The 22,256-nt window shown below is 32.8% G+C and overlaps 1 protein-coding gene across 1 annotated transcript; it reads right to left on the bottom strand.

Moving 5' to 3' along the window:
* Positions 1-406: 406 nt before the first annotated feature.
* On the bottom strand, positions 407-763 carry LOC100934141 (small ubiquitin-related modifier 2-A-like; the record flags this gene model as incomplete). The annotated part of the gene is made up of 2 exons (XM_003759124.2): positions 407-483; positions 541-763. Coding segments are annotated over 2 exons (300 nt in total), but the record flags the coding sequence as incomplete, so codon positions are not given.
* Between the last annotated feature and the right edge of the window lie 21,493 nt (positions 764-22,256).

Genomic DNA, 22,256 nt, shown 5'->3' with positions numbered 1-22,256 from the left:
AGTTATAAAATCATCCTTGGTCTTATAATGACAAAAGAAAAATATTGAAATTATCCAATCAAACAAAATATGTAAGGAATTAACTTGTGTTATTTTTGTTGTTGTTGTTGTTAAACAGTGAGAACAAAATAACTTACTGGAATATAAAGATAAAAGTTGAATGAGCATGCTACTATTGGAAAAAAAAAGGGATATTTTCACAGAACCAATTTGTTTTTCCCCTCCCCATCTCTGTTTGATATTTATCAAAGCATACCATTGTTTTAGTTTTTAAAAAAATACACATTATGCTTGTGCATATACTTTATGTACTTTATGTGCAATAAAGGAATGGGAGAAGGGATCAAAGAAACAAGAAAACTATTCTTGGGAGCACAGTTCTAGAGTAGAGTTGTAAGTCCTCTGTTTAGCAAATGCCTCCTATCTGATGTTGGAATATATCAATTGTATCTTCATCCTCCATTTCCAATGGTGCAGGTGTATCTGTTTCATTGATTTGTGATCCATCAAATCACAATCTGATCTGCCTCATCAACAAACTCTGTAGTTTACATTTGGCTTTAATTAGTTTACTAAATGTTGACTGTCTCTTAATGTTAAATGGCACCAGCAACTCATCTTGCCCTATCACCTTCAAATTAATGTGATCATTGTTTTCAGTCTCGACTCCTTCTTTAGGATTTTTGTCAGTGACAGAGAGTCTGGAAGTATCCTCAGATACTGATTTACTGAAGAGGCACCAGGATGGACTGCTCCAAGGGAGTGAGAATAGAAACAGTAGCAGAAGCAGCAGGGACAGGATGAGGACAAGAAGGAAGACGATGGTGGTGATGGTGAGGAAGAGGAGGAGAAGAAAAAGAAAGAGGAGGAAGAAGAGTGATAAGAAAACTTTTTAATCTCCTTAAAGATATAGTTCTTTTCTATCCATCTGGTTTCAAGAAAATGGTGATTGATTTATCCACTTTTCTTTTCTCAATATTTTTCTCTTTTAAAATCATTGATACTTTAGCCTTTTTTCTTTATATTTCAACACTGTTCCTTTAATAACTTCTCTATTTTTTATTTATAAGAATATTATTAAAGTTTTGATAAAATTATTTAGGTCTGATATAAAGATTAGCAGTAATAATATATATATATATATATATATTTTAATTTTAAGTGTATTTTTCCCAAATATATGTAAAATAGTTTTTGACTCATTTTTGTAAGACTGTATTCCAAAATTTCTCCTTGTCTCCTTATCTTCTGCTTCCTCAAGATAGCAAGCAATATGACATATGTTAAACATGTGCAACCTCATAAAAACATTTTGTATGTCACATATAGAAACGTCATCGTCATCATTATTATTACTACTATCATTGTTATTATGAAACTACAATTTTGTTTGCTTTTTAAACTGGAAGACACTTTAGAAATCATCGAAGCTAACCATTTTTATAATAATTCATGTACCTAATGAGTAGCACAACCAAGATTTGATAAAAATGTCTTCTGACTCCAAATTCTAGGAACAATAAACTGTATTATGCTGATCACAAAAAAAAGAAAAAAAAAGAAGGAAGGAAGGAAGGACAGATGGAGGGAAGGAAGAAAGAAAGGAGGGAAGGAGGAAAAGAAGGAAGGAAGGAGGGAAGGAGGGAAGGAAGGAAGGAGGGAAGGAAGGAGGGAAGGAAGGAAGGAAGGAAGGAAGGAAGGAAGGAAGGAAGGAAGGAAGGAAGGAAGGAAAGAAGACTTATTTGTTGTTTCCCCCATTAGATTGTTTTGATGCAGGGATTATTTTGGTAATTTTTATATCTCCAATATTTAATATAGTGTCTGACACTTAATAATCAATTAATGAATATTGATTGATTGCAGGTGAGATTAGAAGGAGAGATAAAGAAATTGAGAGTGAAAGAGAGAAAGAGAAAAAAAGCTGGTTTTCCAGTAACATAATGGTTTTCCAGTGACATACCTATACACAGTCCACTGGTGGCATAATATACAATATACAAATAAAATACAACATACAAATGAATAGCCCCTCCAAAACTTTTGTTGCACTAATATATCCTTTGAGAAATAAAAATGATGGAAAACTGAGACACTAATGAATTGATGGTGGAGTTGTGAAATGATCCAAACATTCTGGAGGGCAATTTGGAGATATGCCCAAAGGACTCTAAAACTTTGTATATTCTTTAATCAAGCAGGCATCTGATTGTGTATGAATAGCTAAAGTTTTGGAAAATACTTAAGATTGTGGAAATCTTCCTTTTAGTTTTCCATTTCTTCTACTTTTCTAGCAAGCAGCTGACAGCTAATGGCAACATTCTCTTTTGCTTCATTCTTCTCTCTACACTACAGAGAAGCGATTATTTCCCTGCCTGTGTCCAAATCTTTTGCCCTTTCTCTATCTTTCTGTTTCTTTGCTTTTCCTCTCACCGTAACCCGAAGTCTTCTCTTCCCCTCAATTCTTTTCTCCTCTTTCCCTCCCTCCACAACTAAATTCATTCAATGTGGTTGAAATGAGGAAGATGAAAAAAAAAAGAGGACAGATAAAAGAAGGCTGTGATCAAAAGATTTGTCAAGATAAAAAGACAGAATATAAAGTACAACCAGATGGAAGGAAATAATAATTATTACTGTAAATGGGTTTAACTCACTCACAAAAGGGAAACAGGAAATTGAATGGATTATAAACAAGAATCCAACAATATATTAAATACAGGAAACAAGCCTGAAAAAAAGAGACATGAATGAATAAATTATAGGGTTGGAATATACATATGAATACTAAACATATAAGCACCAAATGACATAGCATACAAATTTTCAAAGGAAAAATTCAATGAATTATAGGAAGAAATAGTGAAATTATACTAGTGGGGAACCTCAACTTTTTTCTCTCAGATACATTTCAAATTATAAAATAAAATAAGAAAGGAATGAAAGAGAAGAAAAAAAAAACTTAGAAAAATCAAATGTGATAGAACTTTGAAGAAAATGGAATGAGAATATAAAGAAATATACCTTTTTTTCCTCAGCTTTGTAGGGCACCTTCACAAAAACTGACTATGCCTTTCGAATAAACCTCACAGCAAAATGCAGGAAAATAAACCTTTTCAGATCATAAATCAACACAAATTATATTCAGTAAAGGGCCAAAGCGTAGATTAAAATTTAATTTGAAACTAAATAATTAATATAAAAAATGAGTGAGTCAAAGAACAAATCAGAGAAGCAATCAATGATTTCATGAAAAAAATAACAATGAGACAATATTCTAAAATGTGTGTGTATAAGTGCATGCGTGTATATGTCTGTGTTTTTGTGTGTGTGCTTGTGTATACAATAAAAGGGATAAAGAGATCAATTGATTACCTCTGCAATTGAAATCCCCACCAAAAACTAAAAATTCTCAAGTAAATATTAAAATGGAAATTCTAAAGTTAAGTGAATAAAATTGAAATTTAAACAAAAACATTGAAGTAATAAGTAAAAATAAAAGTTGGCTTAATGAAAAATAGATAAAATATTGGTTGATTTGATTTAAAAAAGAAAGACATATGCTAAATTTACCAATATCAAAAATGAAAAAAAAAACTGAATATACTTTCAATAAAGTTGAAATTAAAGCAATTATTAGGAGTTAGTTTGCTCAATTATATGTCAGTAAATGTCAGAATCTAAGTGAAAAGCATGAACATTTGCCAAATTATAAAATTCCTAGATTAACCAAATAGAACAATACTTAGATCCTTAAACAATTTTTTCTTAGGGAAAAAAAAAGAAATTGAACAATCCGTTAATGAGCTGCCTACAAAAAGTTCCTAAGACCAGATGAATTAACAAGTATTACCCATCAATGGAAGGGGACTTTGGAGATGCAATAGTTTAACTTTCACTTGAGTTCTATAAGAAAAGGATGAATGTCAACATACTTTTAAGGAAGTAGGAACAAACAAGCAAGGAAGAAAATATTAATCAATAAAAGTAAACTTTTGGGGGGCGGAGCCAAGATGGCGGAGAAGTCACACGCGACTTTCTAAACTCTTCTCTTACCCTCTTTATCAATATTATATCGAGCCTCAAAAATAGTCTTGACTGCTACAATTCGTAAAGATAAGAAGTAGAACAACTCACCGGCCGAAGAAAATCTGCAGTCTCACCAAAAAGGTTGGTTCCGGGGCCAGGGGGAGATCGCCAGACGGGGAGAGAAATTAGGTTCCGAGGAGAGTCTCAAACCGAGGGTGAAGGCACAGATCTCAGCACAAGCGCAATCCCCAACCCGCAGTACGAGGGCTTCTCCTTGGAGGCAGTTGTGATCCTGCACGGCAGGAGGACCAGCCAGGTTAGCTCCAATCTGCACAGTGGGGAGCTCGGCTTGGGGCCATAGAGCTTTTCAGGGCCGATTTGCATCGGCAGAGACACTAGGCAGAGTTTGTGGAGGTCTGCGTTCTGCAGTCAGCTGCTAATACTCACAGTCCCAAAAGAGGCTCCAGCCTGGGGCGGTGACACTTTCACCACTTAGTCTCTAGCCGAGGGCAATCCATAATCCACTCAGCCCTACTAAGCAGTTTGATAGCTCAGCCAGTGCTGAATCCACTTCCTGTTGGGGGAAGGGAAAACTCTCACTCAGAGCACTACCATACCTCAGAGCCAGAAATCGGTTTACATCTTTCCCTGCTCTGCAGAGGAAGCTGGTAACCCCTTGCCTAGGAGACCTACCTAAAGGCTTTAAAACATGAATAAAAAGATGAAAGAATAATCGACAGCTTCTATGCAGAAAAGAGCAGGTCAGCAAACCTGAAGAGACCTCAAACAGCAAAATGCATCAGACTGTCCTCCTTTACTAATGCTCTCATAGAAGAGACCATTAAAAGTCCAAAGAGAGTTAAAGATAAATGGGGAAAGGAAAGAGAAGCCTAAGAGAGCAACAACTTCCTGAAATACGAATTGGAAAAAGTAAAAAATCTCAGGAAAGTAAGAATTGTGAATTGGAAAAAAAAGAATTCACTAGAAAGTAGGATTTGTGAATTCAAAAAGACAAAGAACTCGCAAGAAAGTAGGATCCGTGAATTGGAAAAGACAAAGAACACGCAAGAAAGTAGGATCTGTGAATTGGAAAAAGAAAATAATTCACTAAAAAAAAAAAAAAATTAGTGAAATGGAAAAAAATTCCACAGACCAAAACAATACATTCAAAAACTCAATTGGACATATACAGAAAGAAGTAAAAAAAGCTATTGAAGAAAATAATTCTTTAAAAATAGAACTGAACAAATTGAAACTAATGATTCATTGAGACAGCAAGAATCAGTCAAGCAAAAACAAAAAAATGACAAACTGGAAAAAACCATGAATTATCTACTCACAAAAACGAAAGACTTGGAAAATAGATCTAGGAGAGATAATCTGAGGATTATTGGACTTTCTGAAAACTATGATGAAAAAAAGAGCCTAGATACTATTTTACAAGAAATCATCAAAGAGAACTGCCCAGATGTAATAGAATCAGAAGGTAAAATAGGCATTGAAAGAATTCATCGAACACCTTCTGAAAGAAACCCTAAAATAAAAACCCCAAGGAATATGGTGGCAAAATTTCAGAACTATAAGATTAAGGAAAAAATTTTACAAGCAGCCAAAAAAAAAACATTTAAATACCGAGGTGCCACAATAAGGATCACCCAAGATCTGGCTGCCTCTACATTAAAGGAAAGAAGGGCCTGGAATATGATATTACGAAAGGCACAAGAACTTGAGATGCAGCCAAGAATAAACTACCCAGCTAAGCTGAGCATTTTCTTCCAGGGAAGAAGATGGACATTTAATGAAACAAATGAATTCCATTTGTTTCTGAAGAAAAAACCAGAACTAAACAAAAATTTGATCTCCAAGAATAGAACTCAAGAGATGCAGAAAAGGTAAAAATAACTCTTGAGAATTGTATTTCTGTTGTGGATATACAAAAGAATACATGTATAATTTGATTGTACTGATATAACATAAAAAGGGAAGTAGATATGGAAAAGGGATGATGGCAGAATAAGGTGGGAAGGAGGGATAAAAGAGGAAACCACATCTCACAAAGAGGCTAAGGAAACTTATCATATCTGAGGGAATTTAGAGAGGGGAGGAATATTGTGTGAATCTTACTCTCATCAGAGTTGACTCAAAGAAAAATAATTGACATTTGTTTAAGAGAAATTCTCTCGCCTCATTAAAAACGGGGGAGGAAAGGAAAAGAAAAAGAGTAATAAGGGAAGGAAGGGGAAAGACTCAAAGGGGGAGGGAGGGATTATAAAGAGGATAAGTATCTGATACAAGAGGGGTAATAAGTTTAAAAGGGGAAAGAGGGTTGGGGGAGGCAAGAATAAGTAAAGCACAATCTGGGTTATTAGGATGGCAGGAAATACAGATTTAGTAATTCTAACCGTAAATGTGAATGGGATGAACTCCCCATAAAGAGGAGGCAGATAGCAGACTGGATCAAAAGTCAGAACCCTACAATATGTTGTTTACAAGAAACACATCTAAAGCAGGGGGATTCATATAGAGTAAAAGTAAAAGGCTGGAGCAAAATCTATTATGCTTCAGGTGAAGTCAAAAAAGCAGGAGTAGCCATCCTTATCTCAGATCAAGCAAAAGTAAAAATTGATCTAATTAAAAGAGATAAGGAAGGTAACTACATCCTGCTAAAGGGTAGCATAAACAACGAAGCAATATCAATATTAAACTTATATGCACCAAGTGGTATGGCACTCAACTTCCTAAAGGAGAAGTTAAGAGAGTTGCAGAAGAAATAGACAACAAAACTGTAATAGTAGGAGATCTCAACCTTGCACTCTCAGAATTAGACAAATCAAACCACAAAACAAATAAGAAAGAAATTAAAGAAGTAAATAGAATATTAGAAAATTTAGGTATGTTGGATCTTTGGAGAAAATTGAATGGAGATAGAAGGGAATATACTTTCTTCTCAGCAGTTCATGGAACCTATTCAAAAATTGACCATATATTAGGACATAAAGACCTCAAAATTAAATGCAAGAAAGCAGAAATAGTAAATGCTTTCTTTTCAGATCATGATGCAATAAAACTACATTCAACAAAAAGTTAGGGGAAATAGACCAAAAAGTAATTGGAAACTAAACAATCTCATCTTAAAGAATGATTGGGTGAAGCAGCAAATTATAGATACAATTAATAATTTCACTCAAGATAATGACAATGATGAGACATCATACCAAAATTTGTGGGATGCAGCCAAAGCGGTAATAAAAAGGAATTTTATATCCTTAGAGGCTTACTTGAATAAAACAGAGAAAGAAAAGATTAATGAATTGGGCTTGCAACTAAAAAAACTAAAAAAAGACCAAATTAAAAACCCCCAATCAAATACTAAATTGGAAATTCTAAAATTAAAAGGAGATATTAAAAATATTGAAAGTAAAAAAACTATTGAACTAATTAATAAAACTAAGAGTTGGTTCTATGAAATAGCCAATAAAATAGATAAGCCTTTGGTAAATCTGATTAGAAAAAGGAGGGAGGAAAATGAAATTAGTAGTCTTAAAAATGAAAAGGGAGAACTTTCCACCAATGAAGAGGAAATTAGAGAAATAATAAGGAATTATTTTTCTCAACTTTATGCCAATAAATTTGATAACCTAAGTGAAATGGATGACTACCTCCAAAAATACAGACTTCGCAGACTAACAGAGGAAGAAATAAATTGCTTGAATAGTCCCATTTCAGAAAAAGAAATAGAACAGGCAATTAAACAACTCCCTAAAAAAAATCCCCAGGACCAGATGGATTTACATGTGAATTTTACCAAACATTTAAAGAACAATTGGCCCCAATGCTATATAAATTATTTGATAAAATAGGGAATGAAGGAGTCCTACAAACTCCTTTTATGACACAGACATGGTACTGATACCTAAACCAGGTAGGCTGAAAACAGAAAGAAAATTATAGACCAATCTCCCTAATGAATATTGATGCTAAAATCTTAAATAAGATATTAGCAAAAGACTACAGAAAATCATCTCAAGATAATACACTATGATCAAGTAGGATTTATACCAGGAATGCAGGGCTGGTTCAATATTAGGAAAACTATCAATATAATTGGCCATGTTAATAACCAAATTAACAAAAACCATATGATCATCTCAATAGATGCAGAAAAAGCATTTGATAAAATCCAACATCCATTCCTATTAAAAACACTTGAGAGTATAGGAATAAATGGACTTTTCCTTAAAATAATCAGCAGCATCTATTTAAAACCATCAGTAAGCATCATATGTAATGGAGACAAACTGCAACCATTCCCAGTAAGATCTGGAGTGAAACAAGGTTGCCCACTATCACCGTTACTATTTAATATTGTATTAGAAACGCTAGCTATAGCAATAAGAGCTGAAAAGAGATTAAAGGAATAAGAATAGGCAATGAGGAAGCCAAATTATCACTCTTTGCCGATGACATGATGGTATACTTAGAGAACCCCAGAGATTCTGCTAAAAAGTTATTAGAAATAATCCACAACTTTAGCAAAGTTGCTGGTTATAAAATAAAGCCACATAAGTCATCAGCATTCTTATATATCACTAACAAAATCCAACAGTCAGAGTTACAAAGAGAAATTCCATTTAAAGTAATTACTGATAATATAAAATATTTAGGAATCTATCTGCCAAGGGAAATTCAGAAACTTTATGAGCAAAATTACAGACCACTTTTCACACAAATTAAGTCTGATCTAACCAATTGGAAAAATATTAAATGCTCTTGGATAGGGCGAGCAAATATAATAAAGATGACAATATTACCTAAACTAATCTATTTATTTAGCGCTATACCAATCAGACTCCCAAAAAACTATTTTAATGACCTAGAAAAAATAACAACAAAGTTCATATGGAAAAACAAAAGGTCAAGAATTTCAAGGAATTAATGAAAAAAAAATCAAATGATGGTGGCTTAGCTGTACCAGATCTAAAATTATATTATAGAGCAGCAGTTACCAAAACTATTTGATATTGGCTAAGGAATAGATTAGGTGATCAGTGGAATAGATTAGGTTCAAGGGATAAAACAGTCAACAAATATAGCAACCTAGTCTTTGACAAACCCAAAAATCCCAGCTTTTGGGATAAGAACTTACTGTTTGATAAAAATTGCTGGGAAAATTGGAAACTAATATGGCAGAAACTAGGCATTGATCCATACTTAACACCGTACACCAAGATAAGGTCAAAATGGGTTCATGACCTAGGCATAAAGAATGAAATTATTAATAAATTAGAGGAACATAGGATAGTTTACCTCTCAGACCTGTGGAAGGGGAAGGTCTTTATGACCAAAGCAGAACTAGAGATCATTACTGATCACAAAATAGAAAATTTCGATTATACCAAACTGAAAAGTTTTTGTACAAACAAAACTAATGCAGACAAGATTAGAAGGGAAGCAATAAACTGGGAAAATATTTTTACAGTCAAAGGTTCTGATAAAGGCCTCATTTCCAAAATATATAGAGAATTAACTCTAATTTATAAAAAATCAAGCCATTCTCCAATTGAAAAATGGTCAAAGGATATGAACAGACAATTCTCAGATGAAGAAATTGAAACTATTTCTAGTCATATGAAAAGATGCTCCAAGTCATTATTAATCAGAGAAATGCAAATTAAGACAACTCTAAGATACCACTACACACCTGTCAGATTGGCTAAGATGACAGGAAAAAATAATGATGATTGTTGGAGGGGATGTGGGAAAACTGGGACATTGATGCATTGTTGGTGGAGTTGTGAACGAATCCAACCATTTTGGAGAGTAGTTTGGAACTATGCTCAAAAAGTTATCAAACTGTGCATACCCTTTGATCCAGCAGTGTTACTACTGGGATTATATCCCAAAGAGATTATAAAGAAGGGAAAGGGACCTGTATGTGCACGAATGTTTGTGGCAGCCCTTTTTGTAGTGGCTAGAAACTGGAAACTGAATGGATGTCCATCAGTTGGAGAATGGCTGAATAAATTGTGGTATATGAAAATTATGGAATATTACTGTTCTGTAAGAAATGACCAACAGGATGATTTCAGAAAGGCCTGGAGAGACTTACACGAACTGATGCTGAGTGAAATGAGCAGGACCAGGAGATCATTATATACTTCAACAACAATACTAGATGATGACCAGTTCTGATGGATCAGGCCATCCTCAGCAACGAGATCAACCAAATCATTTCTAATGGAGCAGTAATGAACTGAACTAGCTATACCCAGAAAAAGAACTCTGGGAGATGACTAAAAACCATTACATTGAATTCCCAATCCCTATATTTATGCCCACCTGCATTTTTGATTTCCTTCACAAGCTAATTGTACAATAATTCAGAGTCTGATTCTTTTTGTACAGCAAAATAATGTTTTGGTCATGTATACTTATTGTGTATCTAAGTTATATTTTAATATATTTTAACATCTACTGGTCATCCTGACATTTAGGGGAGGGGGTGGGGGGTAAGAGGTGAAAAATTGGAACAAGAGGTTTGGCAATTGTTAATGCTGTAAAGTTACCCATGTATATATCCTGTAAATTAAAGGCTATTAAATAAAAAAAAAATAAAAAAAATAAAAGTAAACTTTTTAAAGTTGATGGTGTAATTCATTGAGAACATAAGGAAAATAGTTGTTAGAATACAAATTTGTCAAGTATATTAGAGTGAAGATTTATATATATGGGTTAAATTAGATGGTCATTAACTTTCTTCACATTTCAAATTTTGTTATTCTATGTGTAAGAGTGGCAATGGGATCAAAGGAAAATTAATTTCTATGTAAAGCCTCATCCCCCTCTTTTTCCTCTCTTTTTCTCTACTCACATACATATACACACATATACACATAAATACTTATATGCACATATACATGTATATGCACATATATATCTATATATCTATACATATATGTTTTTAAATTTTAGTTATCAAATAAGTATTTGTTAAACATTTATTATGTTCATGTAACTATTCTTGAAATTATGGAATATACAAAAAGACACAAAGAATTTTTTTTTTGTTATTGGAACAAAATTTGTAAAGGAAGAACTTTTGTAAGGAAGAACTTTGTAAAGAAAGAACTTCATGGGGTAAGTATTAAAAAATATGTTCATTTAGTAGATTAGGAAATTGAAACGGATTTTAAATTGCAAATAAATGGTAGAAGAAAAATTTGAACCCATGTAAATAACACAGTATTTGAACTTGGGTATTATGATGAAGTGTGCTTGAGAATGGATTTGGGATATATTGAAAAACATTTTCTAGGTTCTGAAATATTTATTAGCAACCTTACAACAATGTATCATGAGATTCTTCTCCCATTTCTTTCACAAATTCTGAAAAGTATGAGGCAGGTCATATCATTTATTTCACTGAATATTCTCTCTTTTTTTGTTCTTGGCAGTTTGTAAAATCCTTTCTTTGCATATAAAATTTAAAAACTTGCCAAATAGGTGTCTGAGGATATTTCTTTATTGTTTGTTTTTGAATTGGATTCTAAGAATCTCACAACATGGTTACTGAGATTGTGTTTAATAATTTCCTTAATTTCTAAACATTTGGTGTTTTTATTGTTTTTTTTTCATTCTATTTCATAAATATATTTTTAGAGGTGCTCATTAATTTTTTTTGTTGCTCATTAATTTTTAACTAATTCATTATATCTATGGGAATAGGATGAATAAGTTATAGTTAATGTAGTATGTGATTCAGAGTCAGGTCTTAACATTGGTATGCCTCAGGCAATTCCATCTGACTTGTGTATGAAATCAGAGGAGTGGCTACCATATGTTTTGGGGAAGGTTATTCCCAAACTAAGAACATAACAAAAATTGCAGATTCCTATTTACTGGATATCAAATTTATTTGTATTTATGAATTTAATTCTGTCTTCTAGCATCTGAAAACTGCTTTCTAAAGACTTAAAAAATCTCTTATTTAAGAATCATAAATAAATTACATTGAACATAATAAGTGCTGAAAGATATAAAAAGATAAAGAATACAGGTCTTCTAACCTCAAATACCTTATAACTTACATGTGTAGGGATTTGCCTACATTTTTCTAAGTCTGATTAGTTCTTCTAGACTATCTCTCCCTCTTTAAACCTATTTCATTTACTATTTAAATTTAGGTCTTCCTTAATTAATGAATTCTTTAATTTTTGGAAATTCAATCTTGATTGAATTTTCAGTTGCTGTTTCTTTGATTAATATGTTCTTACTATAGTTTTTAGTGGATTGTGATAGAAAAAAGTATTTATTACTGTACATTCTTTGCAGTAATATTATTCCTTTATTTTCGTATTCTGGCAAAGATGAAGTATGTGTGGGGAGGGGGTAAAAGGAGTGTGAGAAATGAAGAGAAACAAGGATATTAGTCATGGAAAACTGGTTGCCCAAGCTAGGTATTATGAAAGTGTTTAAGGTATTAGCCACTACTTTTCAATTAATGATCTTTCTATGAGGCATGCCATGATTGGGCCGAATAATATGGAGGAAGAAATTGCTTCTCCTCTAGGGAGAAAAGTGTGTAGCTTTAACATCCCAGAATAATACTCTTTCTTATCCTCTATGATATCCCAGTTTCCTCCTCCTCAAAAATATAAAGCTTCACTTAAAGCATGACAGACATCTCCTTTGATTCTAGAATGTATTAATGCATTGAGGACATTGAAAATTAATAGCTGAGAGAGGACAGAATTAATATGATAGGGTAACAGGAACTTTCTTGACCTTCCCCAAATTCCTTTACAATCAACTTTAAAGTAATACCTGATCAAAATTTGGAGTGACAGATATGGAATCCTGGTCACAGTTCCAGGATAGAGAGGAATGCTTGTCATCATTCACAGGAGAATGAGAACCCTTATTTCAGGTATAGGACATAGAGAAGAATTATTAAATTATACTTCTAAGGCTAGAAGGAGCAGGAGTGCTCAGTGCCACAGGAAAACAGAGGCCCTTATTACTTTCCAGGGTATAGAACAGTGATTGGGGAAACTCATGGGCCAGAATATAGGACAGTAAGCAATAGTCAAACATTTCTTTAGATCATACCAAGTTGAAAGAACTAAAATCCTTCAGATCCCCAGATCTGGTTATGAAAACCAGCAGTACAAAAATTCTGGTGTTTAGAAAGAAAAGAAGAAGAAGAAGAAGAAGAAGAAGAAGAAGAAGAAGAAGAAGAAGAAGAAGAAGAAGAAGAAGAAGAAGAAGAAGAAGAAGAAGAAGAAGAAGAAGAAGAAGAAGGAGAAAGAGGAGGAAGAGGAGGAGGAGGAGGAGGAGATTACAACACAAACTCAGAAGACACCAATGAAATCAAAGCAAAAACATCTATTGAACATAAGCTTAAAAATAATTTCTAGAAGAGCTTTTAAAGGATTCAAAAATTAAAAGACATAAAGGAAAATTTAGGAAAATACATAAAGGAGGTGCAAGGAAATTATGAAAAGTAAGTCAAGAGCTGGTAAAAATAGCTCCCAAAATACTGACAAGCCAAGCCAAATTCACTGAAGAGAAGAACATATATATGTGTGTGTGTGTGTGTGTGTGTGTGTGTGTGCATATAAAAAAACAAGAGCAAAGTGACTAAAGAATATATTTTGAAAAAGTTAAATTTGGGCAAGAGGAAGATAATGACTTCATGACACATCAAGAAATGACTTTTTAAAAATCAAAATAAAAAACCAGAAAAAATGTAATGTGTCTTCATGGAAAAATAACCAATCTGGAAAAATAGATTCAGGAGAGATAATTTAAGAATTAATTGACTATTTGAAAGCCATGATTTTAAGAGAGAGAGGGAGTGAGAGAGAGAGAGAGAGAGAGAGAGAGAGAGAGACTTGGCATCATCTTTCAAGAGATGATTAAGTAAAACTATTCTGATATTCTAGGACCAAAAGATAAAACAGAAATTTTAAGAATCCACTAGTCACCTCCTGAAAGAGATCCCAAGATGAAAACTCCCAAGAATATTATATTGAATTTCCAGAGTTCTCAAATCAAAGAGAAAAAGTGTCAAGAAGCCAGAAAGTCATGGAGCCAGTCAGAAAAATATAAGATCTAATAGATTTTACATTATAGTATTGGGGTTACACTAACTTCAGCTGCTATTGATCCTCCTACACCAGACATGTAGGTGTCTGCCTTAATCTTTGGCCAGTGACTGGGCCAGTTGGCACCTCTAATGACAGAACAATCTGCACCTGTGTCTACCAATCCTTCTAATGGTATGTCATTTGTGTAGATAGTGAGCATAGGACGGTCAGCTGTCACAGCTGCTGTCCAGAATATTCCAGGATTTTGTTGCTTAGAGTCAGAATCTGGGCAACTATCACCAGTGATTGCTTATTAGGAGTCTATCAATAAACCTGCTGCTACTACTTCTCCTGGTTGAAAAGTCACATCTTGTCTACCTGTATTTGTGACTGGGATATTATCTACACATTCCCCAGTTTCCAATATCAGTGCATGGATGAACACTGTTTTGTAAGTACTCTCAGGAGGTGAAATGGTCAAGCCTACTGTGCCTAGAGACAAGGGATGCCTAGGCTGGAGAGGGACAGATTTCATTTTAAGAGGGTATCTCAGTTGTCCCAGCTGCATACAACTCTATTCTCCCCAATTGTCATCCCTTTCTCCCATCAGGTTGCTTCCTGGCTGATTGATTGTGTAATCCCTTTCTCCCATCAGATTGCTTCCTGGCTGATTAGTCATGTCTGGGCATTGAACTTCTAAAGGCTCTCTGGGTGTAGCATTGGCTGCCATCATGCCCCAAGTATTTTTTGCCTTGGGCCCTGGGGCTGGGCCATTCAACCCCTTTCCTTGAATCAATCTACATTCTGAGACCCAATGGAAGCCACTGTTGCATTTTGGACATGGGATTTTAGTTCTTGTTCTCCCACCCAGTTTTCTCACTCTCTCTCTATGCCAACATTGAGCTTTCAGATGCCCTACTTTACCCCACTGAAAGCACTGATGAGTCTTTCTGGAAGGCCCTTGCCAAAAGGGACCCTGTCTTCTCATGTTTGGGTCTTGGGAAGCCTGCATCATAGTCTGGCTATAAAAGGTATGTGTGCCCACTGTGGCACAGCATCTTATGATCTCCTCTAAAGGAGCATCTTTGTGTAGTCCTACTATAATTTGTACCTGAAGATGTCTCTGATAAATTAATTTGTGAAAGAAGGTCTTGCACTCATCTCACACAATTCTAATGCTTTTCCTCCACTGATTTTCCTGTGTATATAGCTAGTTTGTACATAGTTGCTTTTGTGCTATGTCTCCCATTTGACTGAGATTCTTGAGAGCGAAGTATGTCTTTGGCCTTTCTTTGTATTCACTAAATATAACACAAAACCTGGGAAAAAGTAATGCTTAATATGTATTAATATGTTGATTGAATGAATAATGGATCTAGAATTCCTCTAGGCTCCTCCAGAAGACCTGGAGTTAATATTTTGATTATCTGTACCTTCAAATTAAATATACTTAAAGCTGGGCTTTGTCTCCTAGACCTAACTAACCCTTTCTAAATTGTATTACCTCTGATTGAATACTATATTCTAGAGGAGAATAAGGCTAAAATCTTTCCAGACTGTAGTAAGTATGATAATATTGAAATTATGGAAATTAATACCCAAAGCATGTTTTAGTTAAATTGATTATCTAGTAAGAAATATTTCTAAGAAGAAAAATATCTTTAAAATTATTTTAAAAATGTACATTGCTACAACTGGAAGAGATGCAAATTGACTTAAACTGGGTTCAATTGGAATGATTACAAAGAACCATTGGGAGCTAAAATAATTCAATATAAAATGAAGGATAATTGTTTTTTAAAAATATGAGAAACCTGATAGACAACACATTGAATTGAGAACTAGAACAGAAACAAGTTAAAAGGATAATTAGGGAAGAAAAAAGAAATATAATATGTAATTCAGATAGGATTCTTACTGCCAAATAGAGCCTTCAAAAATATATTTAAAACGGAATTTGGAGAAAAGTATCTGTACTGAAATTGCAGACTGGGGAATTAAAAGAGAAATAATCAGGAAACCAGAGAATTTACAAAAGATATTTCCCTTTTGCCTTTAATAGAAAAGAAGAGAAAGCAGAGTTGAGAGTAATTTCTTTGTATAGCAATGGGAGAGTCCACCATAAAAGTGTGGAACATCCTGAGGCAAAGAAGTATAAGTACTATAGTCAGATAAGTCAGATTCATGATTCTTAAAGGACAGGAGTGTAGAAAAGAATAAGTCAAGCTGTGAGCTCATTTCCTTTCTGAGTCCTCAGAAGTTAAGCAAGTAACCTCTTTTGCTATCCTCATACTTAGGAGGTAGGAGGAAGAAATAGCAGTAACAGTTAGTCAGAAAGTACAATTACAGATTTATCATGGGATTCTTAGAGTATCTTAAAACTAGAATTGACCTCAAGATAAAGAAAACTTAATACTTCTTACTTATATATCACATTACAGTAATAGAGGAAAGGATTTGAAGACCAGTCAATATTTTTAAAAATCTGCATCCATGATTATATAACAAATTCAGTGGATAAATATCAGGGGGTCCATGATATTTATAATATGCCAATACCTATATTAACCTGTGTACTTTAGTTTGCACATTTAAAATTATTGTTAGGAAAAGGTGATCATAGACTTTATAGTATTGCCATCTAGAACCACCTTATAAAAAAGGTTAAAAGGAATCCCTAATCTAGCCCAAAACATGTATTTTTATAGAAGAGAAATTGGGAATGAAAGAAATTAGGTTTCTAGAAAAAGAAAAAGAGTCTATTAGTGGCAGCAATGGATCAAGAACTGATCTATTGACTACTGCTTGATCCAGGGCCATGTCCACTGTACCAAAATAGCTATCTAATTCCAATGCCTTATCCATAGAAATTATTATGCTTAATAATTATCTAGAGACATGTTTTTCATAGAATTGCCTATTGGTGCCTGAACTTTTGTCATAAAAGCTATTTTAAAACAGTATTCTGGAGTATCTTTAAAATAATTCCAGGCAATTATTTCCTGGATTTCATGATTTTCTTTGCAACTACTTCTACATATATATATATATATATATATATATATATATATGTCTTTCTCTACATTGTTTTACTATATATATATATATATATATGTCTTTCTCTACATTGTTTTACTATATATATATATATATATATATATATATATATATGTATATATATTGTAAATCAGAGATGTCAAACTGAAGGTCCTCAAAATTCCCCAGTGTGGAAACAAATTAGAATGTATTTGAAATGTTTAACAAAATAAATAAAAATACAACATGGATAACATTAATTTGTGGTTTTGTAAATCAATATGTGTCCCAAAGGGAGTCTTCTCTATTAAGTGTGACAAGATTGATATATTCCCCCCCCATAAAATGTAATTGATTAAGAAGTATACAGAATAGTAATTAAAAGAGCTTTATGCTAGAACTTAAAAAAATAGAATTTCTGGTCTTGTCACTATCATTAATGTGTCATCTGACCTTAGCAAAGTCATAATTTATCTGTTGAATTACGTCTTGGTTTTGTAAAAAATGAGCTTAGTAGTACTTTCCCCATGTTTCCCATGGGATTGTTATGAAAGTTGATTGACAAAGGAATATAGTGAAAACTCAGAAAAAGTATAAAGCCTTCTATGGGTAAAATGCATTATTAAAAACAATAGTAAGGATAATCCATTATTATAAAATATAGGTTTAATTAATATGCTTTCCCAAAATTGCACTTTTTCTTGCTTTATTTAATGATGCTCATAGTACCCATGCAATCTAGGGGCCTTGTTCATACATTTTTTAAAAGTGAAAAATGTTTAAACTAATGGCATTTTAGATTAAGGATAAGAGATAAGGAAAGTGAGAAATTAAGACCTGATTGAAAACCTCAGAGTTTACAAAACCAGGTTAAATTAAAATGGAAGAAGCTCTGATCTGCATTGGCCTATTAATGACTTATACTCATTTTCTCAAACCAGCAATTTTAATTAGAACCAGATACAACTAGGGATACCCACTTTTACCTATGCAGGTAATTGACAATCTAGCTAGCCAATTACCTTCAAAATAAAGTGAGCCTTGATCCAAAACATTTGAAAGCTACTGGGCTCTAGAAAATTGGCTTAAAGGAGGATTTTTTTTTGGCAAAAGTTTTAATCAGGTAGTTTGAACAACTGTTTTTTTTTTTTTTTTTTTCTCCCACATGTCCATCTGATACATACCATCTGTCAGATCATGCTGAGTTGCCTCTGTCAACCTTCGGTGTCTTAAGAAAGAGAGGCAGAACTTTCAAAAGGTCTTATTTTTCATGAAATGTTTCCTGAAAATGTAAAGATGTTTTCCTAGGTCTGAATTCCTCTTTTATACAACTTATACTTGGCTCTTTTGACAATCTCAGAGAATCATAAATCTAGGGCTGGAAGGAACCATAGAAATCTTTTTCTCCAACATTTTTATTTTGCAGATGAGAAAACTAAGACTAAAAGTAGTCAGATGAATCATGTAATGTCACACATGCTGTAGAAATATGATTTGAAATCAGAACCTGTGAATACAAGTTCTGTGCTCTTTAGTATGCCCCATGGATGAGTGGAGTCTCTCAAGCCTTTAAGCATTAGGTTGCATTTGATCATCAGATTTGTATTTCAAAGGCTTTCAAAGGTTTTTGTATGTTGTGTGAGGACCAGATTTTAGAGAAATTTTTGAATAAATGACCACTTAGAGTGTCATAATTGAACATCATCAGTCTGATGCATCATTAAGAGACAAGGTAACTTTTTAAGATAATGTTGGCACTTAAAGTGAAAAAAAAAGACTTTTTAAACTTGTTATTTATCAATATCAATGATATTTTTGAAATACCCATAACTCACAGGACATGGTGCTAGATGCTTTCTAGAATATAAAAATACAATGTAGTTCCCATTTTGGATCTAATCAGTGAAGTGGATATAAATGTAAATGTGTTATAATATTTAGTCTAATACCAATCTTAAAAAAAAATCTTAATCTGTTATGGGAAATAAGACTGGCAAACCTGTTCAAAAAGGGCAAGTTTGTATCTACCAAAATAAACTGTCTTGAAGGAAGATAGAAAAGCATTTATTAAGAACTTACATTTTTAGATCATTTTCATCATATTAATGTGCTAAGCACTGTCCTAAGTACTTTACAAATATTTGATCCTCTCAACTACTCTATGAGGTAGGTTATATTATTGCCACGAATATACAGTTGAGTAAACAGAAGCAATAAGAGGTTAAATGACTTGCTTGGGCTCCATTGCCGTCAGATGTTAGATTTGAAGTCAGGCAAGTTTTCTACCAAGAGATCCAACATTCTTTTCATTCACCTACCTACCTGCCTCTGTTTGAGAGTGAGAATCACGCCTTTCAACAATTTGTAAGTCCAACAATGTGTAACTGGGGACTCTTCTTGTACAAAACATTTATTAAAATGTATTTTAGGTGGTAGACTATATAGAGAGTGACATAGTACTTTGAAACTTTGTTTCAATGACAAATCAAGGTGTGGAAATGATCTTGAGTTCTCAACAAAGCTATTTCAGAGAGCTCCAATTCTGTAAATTCTATTATTATGGAAAAGCTAAGTACAAAGCAGCATACTCTACATGATTTTCAAGTGCCAGATAAGTATGGAAAGGCTATCTTCAATATTGGATTCTTTAATTTGGGGGACCAATAAAATGAAGAAAACTACAAAATAGTCTTTAATTCTGTGCATCCACATCTGACTTTGCTGTAACAGTGGCAGATTTCCAGGATGGCCAGACTAAAGATATTAAAGATAAATGTTTTTAGATAGCATTTGATTAGTTTTGTTTATTTTAATATGATTTGTTATGTTGGTAGATTTCCTAATGCTGAATGATTATTGTATCCCTGCTATATTTGAGTAAATAAACAAGCTTTTATTTAGCAATAACTATGTAAATCCAATTCACTCATAATAAATGATATCTAGGATTGCCACAATCTTTTTGAAACATGTTAAGGCTTTTCTTTATCAATTTTTGAAAATAATTCCACAGTAGTGATATTAATTGGTATTTTAATAGGTACTAATCATTCTTTCAAAATTTGATAGAATTCTATTGTAAACCCATTTGGACCAAAAAATGCTTTCTACCGTCCCACCACATACACCTTGTTAGTTCCATAGCCTCTTCTATTTCTTTTTCTAAGATTGAGTAACTTGAGATTTCTAATTGGTCCTCTGTTAGTTTCAACATATATTTTGAAGTAATTTGCAGTTTTTATGTTCTCTATTTTGATAGAATTTAGTTGTGCATGGTGATTTAAAAATTCTTTTTATTTCTCCTGGTTTCATTGTGATTTTTACTTTACTCATTTTCTGTTTCCTTGATTAAACTTTGTATCATTTTCTTTTTAGTTGACTGGCTAAGTACTATTAGCTTTGTCATTTCAGTAACTTTTTGCTTAACAATTTATTTATCTTCCGAGTTTAATATCTCCTTGTGTTTATTTTGAATTTGTTTGTTGGCTTTCTAAATATAAAAAGTGCATATTCACCTCCTTATTCCTTCCTCCTGCCATATTACTTACCTGTGCTTTTAGGGATATAATTATTTCCTTCAAGATTACTTTAGCTTCATCCTAGAAATTTAAGCATACATTTTAATCATTAGTATCTTCTTTCACAAAATGATTAATTATTATGTCATATTTTCTTTGATCTTCTCATTTTACAGGATTTGATTGTCAATTCATCACTTAGTTTGTATTGCTGACCTGACTAATTTTTATTTAAAGTTTCATTTTAATTTACATTGATTTATGCTTACTAGCTTAGATTTTTTACATTTATTTGAAATTACCTCTCTGCCTTAATATGTGGGTAGTTTTTGAAAAAAAGTTCCATATAGTGCTTGATGATAATAATAATAATAACAAAGTATTCTGTAGTAATTCCATTTGCCACAAATCTTTTAACTCTAATTTATTCAGCTGTTTGTTTAATTCTGTGGCATTAGTTTGTTTATATTTCTGAATATATTTGTACAAAATTGAGAAAAGAACATTAATATATCCAAATGTTATCAAATACATTTTTCCTTTGTGAATTTAGGTGGTAAAGCTTTTGGAACATGTGTCTTTGATAATTACCTTAATTTGTTTCCCATGATTCTTTTGAACATACTGTTTTTTATTGACCTGATGCATAGTACAAGGTCTGCTTTTTATTCTTGTTTCTTTTATGCAAAATATTCTGAATTTTTTCCTTCTTATTTTATGTCACTCTTTTTTTTTTTTGAATTCTTTAATTCATTCACATTTAAAGTTTTGGAAGATGGATTTGTAGTTTCCTCAATTCATATGTTAGTATTTTTTTCCTTTTCAATTGTGATTTTGTTTTGTTTACCTTCCTTCCTTCCTTTCTTCCTTCCTTCCTTCCTTCCTTCCTTCCTTCCTTCCTTCCTTCCTTAATTTCCTTCCTTCCTTCCTTTCCATTCTTCTTTCCTGCCTTTCTTTTTTTAGTTCTTTTTTCACTTCTTTCTTTCTTTCTTTCTTTTTCTTTTTTTTTTTTTTTTTGATGAGACAGTTGGGATCAAGTGACTTACTCAAGATCTCACAGCTAGTAAGTGTCAAGTATCTAATGCCAGATTTGAATTCAGGTTCTTCTGACTCCAGTGGTAGTGCTTTATCCATTGTATTACCTAGCTCCCCCTTCACTTTCTCTTTTGAAGAATGTACTTTATTTCTATAATTTTGCTTACTTTGCCTTAAGTCAAAGGGTTTTCTTCTTATTACTCATTTTTCTTATTTAATATTTTGTTTTCCCCCATTACATATAAAAATGATTTTAACATTTTTTTCCATATCTTAATTCCAAATTCTCTCTCTTTGTCCTCTTTCCTCTCATTGTGAAAGCAAGAAATTTGACATAAGTTATATATTTGGTCATGTGAAACACTTTTCCACATAAATCATTCTGTGATAGAAAAAATAGAAAAATAAAGAAAAAAGGGTCTTTGATCTGCATTCTGACTCTACCAATTATTTCTCTGGAGATGGACATCAACTTTCATCATAAGTTCTACAGAATTGTCTAGTATCATTATATTTTTGTGAATAGCTAAATTATTCATAATAGATCATGATATAA

The sequence above is a fragment of the Sarcophilus harrisii genome, chromosome 2, assembly GCF_902635505.1.
Source record: "Sarcophilus harrisii chromosome 2, mSarHar1.11, whole genome shotgun sequence".
Classification (NCBI taxonomy): Eukaryota; Metazoa; Chordata; class Mammalia; order Dasyuromorphia; family Dasyuridae; genus Sarcophilus; species Sarcophilus harrisii.
The sequence above is the reverse complement of the archived record's forward strand: the minus strand, read 5'-3'. Positions and strand labels throughout refer to the sequence as shown.